The sequence below is a fragment of the Saccopteryx leptura genome, chromosome 2 (assembly GCF_036850995.1).
Source record: "Saccopteryx leptura isolate mSacLep1 chromosome 2, mSacLep1_pri_phased_curated, whole genome shotgun sequence".
In the NCBI taxonomy this organism is placed as follows: Eukaryota; Metazoa; Chordata; class Mammalia; order Chiroptera; family Emballonuridae; genus Saccopteryx; species Saccopteryx leptura.
In genome coordinates, this window is record NC_089504.1 from 301,919,748 (window position 1) to 301,933,886 (window position 14,139).

At 37.9% G+C, this 14,139-nt stretch overlaps 1 protein-coding gene across 2 annotated transcripts in view; it reads right to left on the minus strand.

Annotated features, from left to right (window-relative positions):
- Positions 1-14,139, minus strand: part of WASL (WASP like actin nucleation promoting factor) — a 66,499-nt gene that overhangs the window by 19,959 nt on the left and 32,401 nt on the right. For both annotated transcript variants that reach the window (XM_066362582.1, XM_066362581.1), the window contains 3 exons: positions 13,277-13,363; positions 11,559-11,655; positions 7,994-8,017 (listed from right to left, as the gene is read on the minus strand). In XM_066362582.1, the coding sequence (XP_066218679.1) occupies positions 7,994-8,017; positions 11,559-11,655; positions 13,277-13,363 (208 nt within the window). The remainder of the gene's footprint in view (positions 1-7,993; positions 8,018-11,558; positions 11,656-13,276; positions 13,364-14,139) is intronic.

Here is a 14,139-nt window from a genome sequence, read left to right on the forward strand (position 1 = left end):
TCCCATTTTAAAACACAACTCTAAAAAAACTCTCCTAATAGACCAAATTCCTCTGAGATGATTCCATTAATGACAACTTTCAAAATGCTGTATAAAATACGATCCCCACTGTGCAGAAGAACATAAGCATAGCAGGCCTGACCCTGCTGTCCTTTGGAAGGCTGGCTTGCAAGGCTGGCCTTTAGCGAGTATCTGGGAACCTGGATTTCTTTTTTTTTTTTTTTTTTTTTTTTTTTTTTTTCATTTTTCTGAAGCTGGAAACAGGGAGAGACAGTCAGACAGACTCCCGCATGCGCCCGACCGGGATCCACCCGGCACGCCCACCAGGGGCCAAGCTCTGCCCACCAGGGGGCGATGCTCTGCCCATCCTGGGCGTCGACATGTTGCGACCAGAGCCACTCTAGCGCTTGGGGCAGAGGCCACAGAGCCATCCCCAGCGCCCGGGCCATCTTTGCTCCAATGGAGCTTTGGCTGCGGGAGGGGAAGAGAGAGACAGAGAGGAAAGCGCGGCGGAGGTGTGGAGAAGCAAATGGGCGCTTCTCCTGTGTGCCCTGGCCGGGAATCGAACCCGGGTCCTCCGCACGCTAGGCCGACGCTCTACCGCTGAGCCAACCGGCCAGGGCAACCTGGATTTCAAGAGGGCTCTCATTATTCCCTGATAAGAGTGGCTCACTGTTTCTAAACTGTTTGTGGGAACAATGTGGTTTATGCAAATAGATGCTTTCCTTCCGGGGGAGTTTTGAATCTTGGCACATACTAAGTGATTAGCTGTTGGAGGAAAGCCAAAGCGCCCAGTGACTTTCTATTCCCATCCTGAGAAAGTGAAGGTTGAGACCAAGCATACATCACTGAAGGCAGTTGTGCATCCTCAAGGACACGAGGCTTGGTCCTGCTGGAGCTTTCTGCAGGTCAGGAATCAGACAGTAGATGGTGTGGTGCTATGTCTCAGAAAGGGCAAGAGCAATCTAATCAGTTTTGCAAAACTAAATAATAAAATTGGACACTGTATTCTGCTTGTTAAGTTTCTCACACATGCTGTCATTCTGCTTAATAAATTGGATAGCTGATCTCTCCAAGGCACCTCAGTCCAGGAGAGATTGGGTCCTCCACTTGCAGTACTGTTGCTGTCTCATTCCTTTGCAGCTCCTCTTCATGAAACCCTGAATACTAACAACAATTAGCAACCTATGTAACTAGCCACCAATAAACACTGGGCTCCAAACAGTGCACTGAGGCCCTTACAAGCTGCTTCTTTGGACAACCTTCCACATGTGTTGTCCAATTCATTACTGGGGAAATGAGGCACGTCTGCTGTGACTCCGATGACAGAATACTCGTGTCGCTCACCCCAGAGTTAACCCTATGTGTCTTTCCCATTGCTGATTTTATTACATCTCCTTTCACTGTAATAAACACTTGCCAGGAGCACCACGATATGCTAGGTCCTGTGAGTCCTTCTAGCAGATCACCAACTGTGGATGTGGTCTTGGGGACCTGAACATGATCACAAAATGGCAAACAGAAATCTCAAGAAATTATAGGCTACTGCATAAGTGATCAGTAAATGCCAATTTGACTGCAATTCAATTGTGCTGGAAACCTCAAAGGTATCCTATTAAAGTTATCTGAAAGAAAAATATTTACCTAAAAGGATAAATTATATATAACCATTTTTCTCTCTGCTATTAAAGATGAAACAGAGCTATAATAAAATTATGAAAGCCATCTGCTACCTTACTGAATAAGCCTACAATTAGGAAAAATATGTATGTTTAATATCACCAAAATTAAGCTATTTTCCCCTCATTATTCAAAATATATTTACATGTAAGTATAGAACGCAAATATCTAAACATTCTATTTATAATTTCATACAAAAGTCCATAGGAGTTGCTCATGTTGGCAAGAAATAGAGATTTTTCTTGGAAAAATAGAGAAGTTAGTGAATAATATGAGTAAAAGCATTAAAAGCTATTACAGTGTACCTCTGGAAAAAAAAATCGAAATATTGCCATTTGTGACAACATGGCTAGCGCTTGAGAATATCATGCTCAGTGAAATAAGACAGAAAAAGTCAAGAACCATATGATTTCACTCAAATGTGGGATATAAACCTGAAAGCCACAAATGAACAAACAACACAAAAACTCATAGACATAGACAACAGTATGGTTACCAGAGGGAAAGGGGCCCCAGGGAGAGGTAGAAAGGGTAAAAAAGGGGCCAAATATATAGTGACAAAATGAGATGTGACTCATTTTGTAAACACATAGTGTAATATAGAGATGATGTATTACAGAATGTATACTTGAAACCTATATACTTTTATATATAGCTATGTAGGAAATGTATGTAACCCCAATACATTTGATTAAAAAAAGAAAAAGAATTAAAGGTAGTTAAGCAATACAGAAGGCTCATTAAAAGAGTAGATAAAGACTTGGATTTTCAAAGTTCAGGTAACAGATTTCTGTGTTTGCTGTAGTTTCACAAAGTAGGGGGACTTATTGAGAATACTGAAAATTCATGTTAAGAGTGTTAAATTGGGGTCATACCCATACCTTCAAATACTTATTTAGTGATCTGATTTTACTTCTCATTTACCCCTTCTTCTTATAATTTATCTTTGCCAGTATCAGCAACATTGTCCACCGTAAGATGCTGTACATTATCCTTTATTCTCTTAACCTGATGCTCAACAGTTGAAACAGACTAGGATTTAAGTAGTGACTTAAGACACATTTAGGAGTATCAGAGTTAGGCACTCTCTTTATACATACCACCCTCCTGAAACAGGTGTGGATATAGCAACTACAGGGTGCAGCAAAAGTCAGTTTACAAATGAGTATACAAAACACAGAATATACCCTTGTATTACTTATTATTTTCCAAACAAATAACTGCAAACCTACTCTTGCCCCACTCTGTACAGAAAAGCAACCAGATTCGTTATTAAAACAAAACTAAACAAAATGAAAAACTATGTAGTTGACTCTTGAAAGACATGGGTGGTTGGGGTGCCGACCCTGCAGTCAAACATGTGTGCACAACTTTTGATCCCCTTACTGATAGCTTATTGTTGACCAGAGGTTTACCAAGAACATAAAGTCAACTAACATGTATTTTGTATGTTATGTGCATTATATACTGTATTCTTAAAATCAAGTGAGCTATAGAAAATGTTATTAAGAAAACCATAAGAGGCCCTGGCCGGTTGGCTCAGTGGTAGAGCGTCGGCCTGGCGTGCGGAGGTCCCGGATTCGATTCCCGGCCAGGGCACACAGGAGAAGCGCCCATCTGCTTCTCCACCCCTCCTCCTCTCCTTCCTCTCTGTCTCTCTCTTCCCCTCCCACAGCCAAGGCTCCATTGGAACAAAGTTGGCCCGGGCGCTGAGGATGGCTCCATGGCCTCTGCCTCAGGCGCTAGAATGCCTCTGGTTACAACAGAGCATCGCCCCCTGGTGGGCGTGCCGGGTGGATCCTGGTCGGGCGCATGTGGGAGTCTGTCTGACTGCCTCCCCGTTTCCAGCTTCAGAAAAAAAAAAATACAAAAAAAAGATAAAACCATAAGAAAAATTCCATTTACAGTACTGTACATATTTATTGAAAAAAATCCTCATATAAATGAATCTGAGCAGTTCCAACCATGTTGTTCAAGGGTCAACTATAATTAGCTTTTATAAAAAAAAGCAGATAAAAATATTTTATGCTGCTTTAGCTTACAGAAAATACTCTATCATACTATGGATATTCTAAATGGTAAGAGTTAAGTTTAACAGTTTCAATTATCCAAGCTATTAAATTCTGTTCTGGGAAATAATAAAGACTCTTTCAAGCCCAATTCATATTTCATTAGAGAAAATAACTCAGCCACCTCTGAAAAAAGTTCAAGGAAGAAGACAGAAAAAAATATAACTGGTATGTGGACTGAATAACAAAGTTTACCTCATACTGTGTTTCCCCTTCTCCTTCTACCCAAAAAATCAGGTATGGATGTTGTGATACATTTACCACACCATTATAAAGCTCTGGCATTAGCTATTTAGTGTCACTACATATAAATTACATTAGTACTCTTTAGATAATCTATCCAAATAAAGACATGGATAGAAAATTACAATTAGCTGGGAAACTCAAGTTTTTTCTAAATGTTTCATTTTATATAGGAAAACTAAGGGTAAGAAGTATCAGGTGACCTGTCTAAAGTCACACAAAAGCAAAGGTGAACTCTATCTTGGTTCCTAGACCACTAACGTTTCTATTAACTCTTATACTTTCTACACAAACTTCAAACCACGAAGTGATGAATAATGCTAATATTATAAATGTTATTATCTTTTTATCAGTTCTCTCAGTTTGTAGTCCAATAGTGCACTATTCAATAAATATTTACTAATAACTTCACCATTTAGAAAAAAATGTTTTCTACATAATCAAGAAGAGAGATGAGGTTGTTGGTTGTTTTGGTTGACAAGTCATTTACAGTAGAGCTTTTTTTTTGTGTATATGACAGAGACAGAGAGAGACAGAGAGGGACAGACAGGAAGGGAGAGAGATGAGAAGCATCAATTCTTCATTACAGCACCTTAGTTGTTCACTAACTACTTTCTCATATGTGCCTTGACTAGAGGGCTACAGCAGAGCGAGTGACCCCTTGCTCGAGCCAGTGACCTTGGGCTCAAGCTGGTGAGCTGTGCTCAAACCAAATGAGCCCGCACTCAAGCTGGCGACCTCGGGGTTATGAACCTGGGTTCTCTGCGTCCCAGTCTGACGCTCTATTCACTGCACCACCGCCTGGTCAGGCTACGGTAGAGCTTAAAGGTGTCAGGAAATTAGTTTAAAGTGGCATTCTAAAACCCAAATTAAATATTTGTTTCAAAAGTGACACAGTAAAGAAAGTGATAACCGGTAAGAATAATTTTTTAATAAAGAAAAATTATGGGAGATCTAGCAACAGAGATACTCTTGAGTCATTTCTAATGAAGTTTAATTTAATTATTCTGTTTACAAAATTATGCACACTCTAAGAACATGTACTAAGTAAATATATAATGGAAGGGATTATTTCCCTTCATTTTTTTTTAAAAAACAACAAAAAAACACCAAAACACAGTCAAACAACAAATTACCCTCTTCTGATTAAGGAGAACTGTCACAGAAATGCCTTCTTAATATTCTCATTGAACAGCATTTTGAGTTAGTTTTGAAACTAAAAGAATAAACTAGTATCTCCCCTCTCATTACATAAAAACAGGAACTCTCATCAAGGTAACACAGTCAAGAAACAGGTGGCCCAGAGGCCTCTGAGGTCGAGCAGGCATGAAGTTGAGAACAAATTTTATTGCAAAGTGTCTAGGCTGACGGGAAAGATTGACCAGTAATGAAAATAGAAAGATGCATGGATTAGAAGTTAGTGAGGAAGAAAATGAATTGCATTTCAGGAACATATGTTACTTTTACCTAAAGTGTCTTTTTAATAGTTACAATTTGAAAAGACCTGCTCCTCTGATCATCTAAATGAGGGTCTGAGACAAAGCACAGGCACTGCAAGGCGGCTGAAGTGTCCACTGCCACCTAGTGGTGTTGCACCAAATGCAGACAATAACCAGCAGCCTCCAGAACAGGGGCTTCCACAGAAGGGAGAACAGGACAACCCACTGCACAGCCGGAAAGAAAGTTAAAATTTTTATTAACTATTTATTATAATGTAATATATTAATACCATATCATATGTATATTTTATAAAGAAATATATAAATACTGTCAATATATGCTGTGTATTTTTGCCTTTTAACAATTCTATTTTTAACTCCCTATTTATTTAATGAAAAATAGTTTGGGACAACTGCACTGAAGGGTCAGAGCTACAGATCTAAATCTGTAAAACCAAGATCAGCCCTGGCTGGGTAGCTCAGTGGGAGCATCATCCCGAAACACCAAGGTTGCAGTTTGACTCCCCAGTCAGGGCACGTACAAGAGTCAACCAATGAGTGCAAAAATATGTGGAACAAATGGATGTCTACCCACCCCCCGCAATTCAATAAATTAAATAAATACATAAATAAAACTAAGATCCATTGCAGAGAAAGAAACTACTTTAATTAGGCACATCTCTCTTGGCAGAGTAAATAAAAATGTGGGACACCCACACCACCGTTGCATAAAGAAGAATATCCACCTTCTATCTACTGATGAACAACTACCTCTTCAGAAATATTTTATGTCATTGAAAAGACTACATTTAAAAAAAAAACCATTCAGTATTTTCATCTTTTCATTATACTATTTGTACAATATCTACCCTTTAAAATTTCAGGTTATTTTTTTTCCAAAGAGGTCACCATTGGAGCCATCCCCACTGGTCCTCGACATATTCTCTCAGAATGCAAAACATTCAATAAATGGAAAAAGAGATTAAAATATTGAACACATAGCACGGAAAAAGAATCACAGTGCTGCTTTGAAGGGTCGCAGGCGAGTGGCGTTCTCAGCTGGCCTGCTCACTCGCCTCTGCCACAGACTCCCTGCGGGAACTGAGGCATGTGATTCCCCCTTTCTAGCTCTCAATTTCTCCTTAAAATCATCCTGACACAGCAGAGTGATGAAGGGGCCAGCCTCTGGAGTCCAATCCCTGGAGAATGAATCTGGCTCCACCACTTCCTAGTTAGGTGACCTTGAACATGTACCCATCTGCGCCCCAGATTGCTCATCTTTAAAATGGGGATTATTAGGAGCTATTTCCTATGGCTGCTAAACAGTACCTGGCAGGTAGTCAGTCAGTGATTATTAAATAGTGGCTGCTATTATTATCATTGTTATTGTCATCATGATAACTAATATTTATTAAGCACTATGCCAAGCACTTTAGTCCTTCATTTAATCTCCACAGCAGCCCTAAAAACTCAGTATTGAAATTTGCATTTAAAAGAGAAAGTCAAAGTATACAATACTTGGCACACGGTAACTACTATTAAAGGTAGCCAGACATTTTTTAAAAAACCTGGTAAGGTGAATAATTCAAAATACAATACAACAATATTTGCTTTATGTTTTTATACTGGAAAACTAATTTAAGGGCAAAATCAGAAAGCAATATATCTATTTAAAAGAAACAAATTCCCATAATCATTAACAGTTGTCATATATTAGAACTCTGTATTATGTTAAGTGTTTCCCCGAATAATTATTCTAAATTCTGATGACAGAATTTCATGTGCTTAAAAAGAACAGCAGCTATATTCCCCATTACAATGAAGGCTCCCGGGCGATAGCTATTTACCTTCATAGGGCCAGGGATCCCATTTAAATGTGATGCAAGTCATGGATTCTCTTTCCCCAGAAAAAAACCACATACACTTATAAAATAGCATACAATTCACTATTTCAGGGAGGATTTATGGAGTCCAGCGAGAATCTCTGCTCTACTAGTCTGGGACTTAGTCATTTACACCTTGGAATTACTTTCAGTATACAATATTTTTTAAAATAAATGAATCTGTAATACTTCAAGTGTTTATTATCAAATTAAGGAAGGTTATGTGCAAACACTATTAGTTCTAAACATTCTATCACAAGTACTCATTCTGAAAGGGGCTAGTTTCATATTACCAGTGTGCAATAATATATATTTTAAAATAAGACAAAGAGATCAATGTAAAGTAAGAAATGAACAAAAATGCTAGGCAAAATTTAGTGCCTTTAAGGAAAATATTAAAACTAAATTGTACAGTTTCTATTTACAGTTAATTGTAAATACAGAATTAAGGTATAAAAATAGTGATCTTCACCCTATGTAGTATTCCTTCATTCTAGAAAAAAGCCAAATAGTACATTTCTAAGCCTCTTCTTATCATTTGTTATTTTAAAATAAGAATATAATATATTATAGTATTATATCAAACATTAAATATTAGGCATTAATGTATGATATTGTTTTCACAAGGATTAAACTGAAATCTAAGATTTTTTTGATCAATAGTTATCCAAGAGCTTACCATTTGGAGGGTCTCGTCTTTTCTCTGTTAGAAAATAAATTAAAAGAATATTATCAGATACATATAATACAAACATCAACATAAAAAATCAACTTTACCTACACTGTCTTATCCCTAAGCTGGTGTATAGGTGGGTAAAGGACGTTTCTCTGAGGAACTGACGTGTGAGTGGACATCTGAACAAAGTGAGAGCGAGAACACCACATTCAAAGCCCTGAGAAGGAAACAGCATGGAGCATGAGCACAGAGCATCATGTGCACGGAGCACTCTGAGCACGGAGCACCCTGAGCAAGGAGCACCCTGAGCATGGAGAACCCTGAGAAAGGAGCACCCTGAGCACGGAGCACCCTGAGCACGAGCACCCTGAGCACGGAGCACCCTGAGCACGGAGCACCCTGAGCAAGGAGCACCCTGAGCATGGAGCATCATGAAGACTGGACAGAGAGAGAAAGAAAACATGGAAGGAAGGAAGTTAGAAGAAGAACCAGGGACTGGATAACGTAGGGCCCCACAGGTCATGGGTAAGGGATACAGACCGCATTCAATGTAGAATAGGAAGCTCTTACAGGGTGTTGAACAGGGCAAGTGACACGATCTAATCTATGTTTTTCAAAGTTTACTCTGGCTACTATGTACAAAAAAAGACAGTCGGAGGCATAGACTGGCAGCAGGGGACTAGTCAGGGAGTTCAAGTTATCCAGATGACAGATGATGGTGTCTTTAATCAAGGTGGTAGCAGCAGAGGTGGTGAGAAATAGAACCAGGACACGCTTTTGAGGGTGGAGCCAATGTGACTCACTGAAGGATTTATGACCATAGTGAGCCAGCATGAAAAGGAGGAGCCAATGCCTCTTACAAGATGGGGAAGACAAGACCAGGAGAAGGAACAGGCCTGACTGGGACTGGGGAACATGGATCCAGTGTTCTGCTCAGATATGTTAAGTGTCAAGGCTATCCTGACATTCAATTAAAGCAGACAAATCTGAAGGTCAGGGGAGTCCTCAGCATATGGGTAGCACTCAAAGATACAGGCTAAATGGAAACACAGGGTAAGAATGCCCAGAGATGTCTGAGCACTAGGCAGACTAACAAATACTGACCAGCTGTAGCCAGTTAGACTAGAGGAAAAAGCAAAAAGAGTTCCTATCAACCCTTTGTATTCATTCTCTCACATACCATGTTTGACACAATTTTGGCTTTGGAAAGTTTAAAACTACTTGAAGAATTTTAAACAAATGTAATTTCCAAAGATTTTCTAATACAAAATTCTCCAAAATTATGAGACATACACATTAATGATAAAATAATTAATTATATTATAAAGTCATAAACTAAAATAAAAAAGTCCTGGCAAGGGTAAATATAAATATATTACTCCATCTGGTGGTCTGATGAAGTAACTTGCTGAAACAGTAAAGTGAGTAAGTCCTATCCATGTCAGTGAACATTAATTTCCAATTTCTAAGACAATGTTACATCTGCATCCAGAGACATATCCTTCTAAAACTGGTGATGACACAGATATGTACATATATTGAGATAAATGTGAAGTTGAGAGCGGAAATTCTAAAAAGTAATTACTTAGCTACACAACACTCTACTGGCTTGAGAGACATTCATGTTAAAAAGGAGAGATTTGGTTGAACAAAGCGTGGAGCTAATGGTGTGAGATATTTGCTAGAGACATTAGCAGGACAGTGCTTAATCCAATCAAGGGACATTTTCATACTAGCCAGACTACTTTTGGAGTGTGATGTTCAAATCTGGACATCATCTTTGAAGGTGGACCATTTCTTCAAATCTAGACCATTTCAAGAAGACACAATACCCTACAGCACATTCAGAGCACAGTGCACCCAGTCTATAAAAGCTTACCAACTATATAAAACAGAATGCTTGTACCAGGTGAAAGACTAAGTGACCTACCAATTTCAAAATCACTATTCTATATTTTAAGAAGTATTTTCCACCTTTTTGTACATTGGAACTGTCACATGCTTTGACTAATGGGAATCACAGGGAGCCCCGGCCTAGCCGCACAGCCTGTCACTGAACCAGGCACTGGGCAGTTCTAAGCACTGAACCCTTTTCTGACATGGAATCACGTGGGGAAAGCCCCCCAAAGAAGTAGCAAAAATAACAGGCCCCCAGCCATTCTCCTATTCACTCATTACAAATGGGATAAGATAAAATAAGTGAGGCAACAACTTAGCACATCTTTTCATTTTTACCTCACCTCCCACTTAGAAACCCATGGAAAGAACTGGATGTAGTAACTGGAATTATGCTTCTACATTCCTGTTTTCCAGATGCAGTTTCCTCCATTTTTATGACTTAGGTCCTCTTATGGTACAGTACCATCTTGAATACAGTGCTCTTCAAACTGGGTTCCATGCCCCCCAGGATGTACAGAAAGGCTTTCTGAGGGAAGTAAGGGAATGGCTAATTTAAAGGGGATGTGTCTATCTGCTCCTCCTAACTCCCACGTGCTATTTCTTCCACAATTGATCTGCTTATGATTCTGGAGAGGCTCAGCTTTCTTAAGCACTTCTACTTGACATCAGAAAGTCCTGGCACACTGCTGTCAGATAGTTCTATACCAATGAATTAAAGCTCTGTACCATAATGCATCATTCTAATTGTTATCTATGTATTAGTCATATGCATTAAACAAAGTTCTTTATGGCTTCATAATTTACAATATCAGTGACAAAATGAAGACAAGGCAATGTTTACAGATTTTGTTTGCAGTGTTATTTGCTTCAAAGATACCCTAAAGCAGGGGTAGTCAACCTTTTTATACCTACCACCCACTTTTGTATCTCTTGTTAGTAGTAAAATTTTCTAACCACCCACCGGTTCCACAGTAATGGTGATTTATAAAGTAGGGAAGTAACTTTACTTTATAAAATTTATAAAGCAGAGTTACAGCAAGTTAAAGCATATAATAATAATTACATACCAAGTACTTTATGTTGGATTTCCTCTAAGTTTGGCAGAATAAATCTTTATAAAACAACTTACTATAGTTAAATCTATCTTTTTATTTATACTTTGGTTGCTCCTCTACTGCCCACCATGAAAGCTGGAACGCCCACTAGTGGGCAGTAGGGACCAGGTTGACTACCACTGCCCTAAAGTATCTGTTCACAAAGTACAAAATACTTTTAAAATGTACGTTATAAACAGTGCCATAAAAATGCAAATTTAAAAATCAGTATATATGGAATGCTAACAAAAAAAGGTTATTGCAGTTGGTTCCTCAGTAAATCTGAAAAAAAAATCAGTTCGCAATAAAAGTATTATTTCTTTTAAGGTAAGAATCAATAACCATTTTTTGTAAAGGGCCAGGTAATAAACATTTCAGTTTTTTGGTGTCATTTAGTCTGTAGTGACTACCCAACCATGTTGTGGCAAAAAGATGTCACAGACAATATGTAACCCAATGAGTAGAGCTGTGTTTCAGAAAAACACTATTTACAAAAATCGGCAGTGGCCAGATTTGTCCTGTAAGCCACGATTTGCCAACTCCTGTTTAAAGGAATGAGAAATAAAAATGTTTACCAGATTTCCTTTGCCGCCGGCCCAGCAAGTCTGTAACTGCTTTTCGGAATTTTTTTGCTTCTTCCTCATTAGCAAAATTAAGAGCAACTTGACAAGTCTAAAATATTTTCATCAAAAAAGGCAAACAACAACAAAAACAAATTTAGTTTTAAATAACAGAAAAGTTAACAACCAACCAAAAGTACATTTCTAAAAGAGGAAACCTTAACTTTATTATCAGATAAGAACTCATTTTATGACCTGAATAACTTAAGAAGACAAAAAATAAAAGGGTAAAATAAAAGACTACTATTAGAAAAAGTACCTATCACAGCAGACACTCAAATTTTCAACTGAATACCTTCAACAAAAAAAACAAGTAGCAAACTGAATTTGATCCTTCAATAGAGCTCTGTACATAATTTTGATTATAAAAGGAAAACACTGGAAAAGTTGATAAAATGCAAGTTAACTCTATCTTTACTAGTTTATGTTTTTATTTTACAGCATTTAAATAGGTACTGAAATTTTTTGTTTTTTCTGTTGATTTGGGCGGGGGAGGGAAAGGGAGAAAGAGAGAGAAGCATCAGCTTGTGTTTCACTTAGTTGTCCATAGTTATGCACTCATTGCTTGCTTCTTGTATGTGCCCTGATGGGGATCCAACCTGTGACCTTGGTGTGGGGGCATGCTCTATCCACTGAACCACGCAGCCAGGGCCTATAGGCACTATTTAAATTATAACCTTAATTCAGGTAAATTATCAAAAATATGGAAACATACTAACATTATTTATTATATGGCAATTAATGTGTACTTTTAAATATGTATGTGTGTGTGTGTGTGTATGTGTGTGTATATATATATACCAAGAGAAATATGAAACACAGCTAGAGAAGAAATACTGGTGTCATAATCCCTGTGAGCATATGGTATAAAAATCCTCCTAACATTTCCCCCAAGTATATGCAATACAATTACAAAACAGCCTCCCTCCCCCCATTTACTATATTTTAGCACTCTTCTAGGTCAGTGGTCCATGGACCAGTTTAATGTCAGAAAATATTTTCATGGACCAGCCTTTAGGATAGGACAGATAAATATATCACGTGACGGAGACAAGCGTCAAGAGTGAGTCTTAGACGGATGTAACAGAGGGAATCTGGTCATTTTTAAAAAATAAAACATCATTCAGACTTAAATATAAATTAAATGAAAATAATGTAAATTATTTATTCTTTCTCTGAGGACCGCCACCAAATGGCCCACGGACCGGTACTGGTCCACGGCCCAGGGATTGGGGACCACTGTTCTAGGTCATGAACTATTCTTTCAGAAAATAATCTGAATGGCAATAGAATAATCAATACTTAAAAATTACCATGAATTAGTGAATAATTGAGACTTCATTTTTATACATAAGAAAACTAAAGTCTATAGAGGTTAATCTATTTGCCCCAAGTCACACAGAGAGATTTAACTATCTGCCCAAAGACAGAGGAAAAAAAATATCAAATTTCTTTTCAACATAGCAAATTACATTTACAGTACTCTTTAAAATATTTTTTTTGGCCCTTAAAATCTTACCCATTTCTTCCAACTCAGTCATAATACTGATAAAGTTTTTAAAAGTACAATTATTTTTTATACAATGTTTACACAAGAAGCTCATAAATGCTTTCCATCTACAAATATAAAAGCAATTAAATTAAACAAGGCAATAAAGAAAACTACAACTTACATCTCCAGCGAAGGTATGAAAATATCCTCTAGGACTATTATATACAAAGTTATTGTATAGTTCTTGTTCCCACAATAGTTTCCCATCCTAGAAAAAAGTAAAAGTTAAAAAGTTACCAAAAAGATAATCTCTAGGAATAAAACAAAGCAAATAACTAGGCTGACCAGGAGGTGGCACAGTGGATAGAGCGTCGGATTGGGACTCGGAGGACCCAGGTTCAAGACTCCGAGGTCGCCAGCTTGAGTGCGGGCTCATCTGGTTTGAGCAAGGCTCACCAGCTTGAGCCCAAGGTCGCTGGCTCAAGCAAGGGGTCACTCGGTCTGCTGGAGCCCCCTGGTCAAGGAACATATGAGAAAGCAATCAATGAACAACCAAGAAGCTGCAATGAAGAATTGACGCTTCTCATCTCTCTCCCTTCCTGTCTGTCCCTATCTGACTCTCTCTGTCACAAAAAAAAAAAAAAGGTTTAAAAAAAAGTCAAAAAAAATTTCCAAAGCAAATAACTAGTATTAAGGAATTTATATTAGCAATAGCTTTTACATACACACATATAACATATATAATACGTAAGTAACACATCAGTAATTCTTAAGAAAACAGTAAACACTGTATAATGTTTCCTTTATAAAAACTACATACGAAGTGAATTTAATTCGGCATAACCTCATCCAAGCATTCTCAAACATAGTTATACTTGTCCAATTATGTAACTAGAACAATTACTAGATCATCAATGTTAGAGAGGAGTAGCATACTTTAGTACATACACTAATTATCAATGCATAGTTTCATCAACAATATTTATAGACTGTGTGCTATCAAATACTACAGGAAGACTTCATGCTCTTTTTCCCAATTCTATA